This window comes from Bicyclus anynana, unplaced genomic scaffold (genome assembly GCF_947172395.1).
Source record: "Bicyclus anynana unplaced genomic scaffold, ilBicAnyn1.1 scaffold_115, whole genome shotgun sequence".
NCBI classification, from domain to species: domain Eukaryota; kingdom Metazoa; phylum Arthropoda; class Insecta; order Lepidoptera; family Nymphalidae; genus Bicyclus; species Bicyclus anynana.
In genome coordinates this window covers 1-1,673 of record NW_026441293.1, presented here as the reverse complement: position 1 = coordinate 1,673, position 1,673 = coordinate 1, and the positions used below count along the sequence as shown (strand labels likewise).

General features: G+C 38.6%; 1 protein-coding gene across 1 annotated transcript; it reads left to right on the top strand.

Annotated features, from left to right (window-relative positions):
• Window positions 1–866: 866 nt before the first annotated feature.
• Window positions 867–1,643, top strand: LOC128199849 (uncharacterized; the record flags this gene model as incomplete). The annotated part of the gene is made up of 1 exon (XM_052891026.1): window positions 867–1,643. A coding segment is annotated over exon 1 (777 nt), but the record flags the coding sequence as incomplete, so codon positions are not given.
• Between the last annotated feature and the right edge of the window lie 30 nt (window positions 1,644–1,673).

The window sequence follows — 1,673 nt, the reverse complement described above, 5'->3', positions numbered from 1 at the left end:
GCATTAATATTGAAGAAATTTACGCATTTTCCGATTCAACCATCGCTTTGTCGTGGATAAAATCCTCTCCGCATAGGTGGAATACATTTGTAAGTAATCGTGTTTCTCAATGCCAAGAAAATTTGGATCCACAACATTTTTACCACGTAGCAGGAATTGAGAATCCTAGTGATTGTTTATCACGTGGTATGTTACCAGCTCAATTAATATCGCATTCACTTTGGTGGAATGGTCCAGAGTGGCTTAATACACCACCTTCTGAATGGCCCAAAAGTGATTTTTTTCCCGCGACATATGAAACGCTGCCTGAGTTTAAAAGTAATACTCTAGTAATAACTAACGTTCAATGCGAACAATCTATATTATATAATTTAACGCAACGCTTTTCCTCTTGGAATAAATTAATACGCACTGTTTTATATGTTTATCGCTTCGCTAGACTTTTGCCTGACACTGGAGAAGTCAATAAAATATTTTTTGTTGAAAACGCTTTAATAAAAGAAATTCAACGCGTTCATTTCGCTGATGAAATAACCCGCTTAAAAAATAAACAATTACCATCAAAAAAATTACAGAAGTTGTCTGTTTTTCTCGATGATAAGGGAATTGTACGTATAGGAGGGAGGCTTTCAAATGCAGATTTACCCTACGAAGCCAAACATCCGGCCTTGCTTCCTAAACATGATCACGCAGTTGACCTAATAATTGATAATTATCATTTAAAGAACTGTCACACCGGAGCAGGTCTTTTAATGTCGATCATACGACAAAGATTTTGGATTCTTGACGCTAGGACGGTTATTAGGTCTAGAATTCATAAATGCAATATTTGCTTTAGGACGAAACCTTCGCACCCTTCTCCAATCATGGCTGACCTTCCGTCTTATCGCCTCCAGGAAGCAAAGGCCTTCCTTTTTACAGGAATCGATCACGCAGGTCCGATTCGCATAACCCTCACTCGCAGACGTGGATATCAGTCACAGAAAGCGTATATATGTTTATTCGTGTGCTTAGTGACAAAGGCAATACACATAGAGCTCGCGTCAGATTTAACATCAGATAACATGATATCCTGTTTAAATAGATTCTTGAGTAGACGCGGTCCAGTAAATACCATCTGGACTGACATGTCCGGGACGTTTATTGGAGCAAAGGCTCAATTAGATGAAATATATTCTCTTTTACTTAGCTCAGACTATAAAAATAAATTTGGTCTAGAACTACAAAAAAAACGAATAGAATGGAAAACCATTCCGCCGCGTTCTCCACATTTCGGTGGAATATGGGAATCAAATATAAAATGCGTAAAAGCTCACCTTTATAGAGTCATTGGCAAGCAACTCCTTACTTATGAGGAATTATTTACTGTACTCACACAAATTGAGTGTATCCTCAACTCGCGCCCGCTAGGTTTAACAACATCTGACCACCAGCCCGATATTATTACACCAGCGCATTTTCTAATGACCACGCCTTTAGAATACTTTCCAACGACAACCTTTAACCCTGAAAGGCCTAATTTAAAGAATCGAAAACAGTTACTCGATAGCCTCGTTATGTCATATTGGAAGAAATGGCGTTTGGATTATCTGCACACTTTGCAAGTCAAAGGCAAATGGTGTACACCGGACAATCCAATCACCGTAGGTATGGTTGTGTTAGTTGAATTTGAT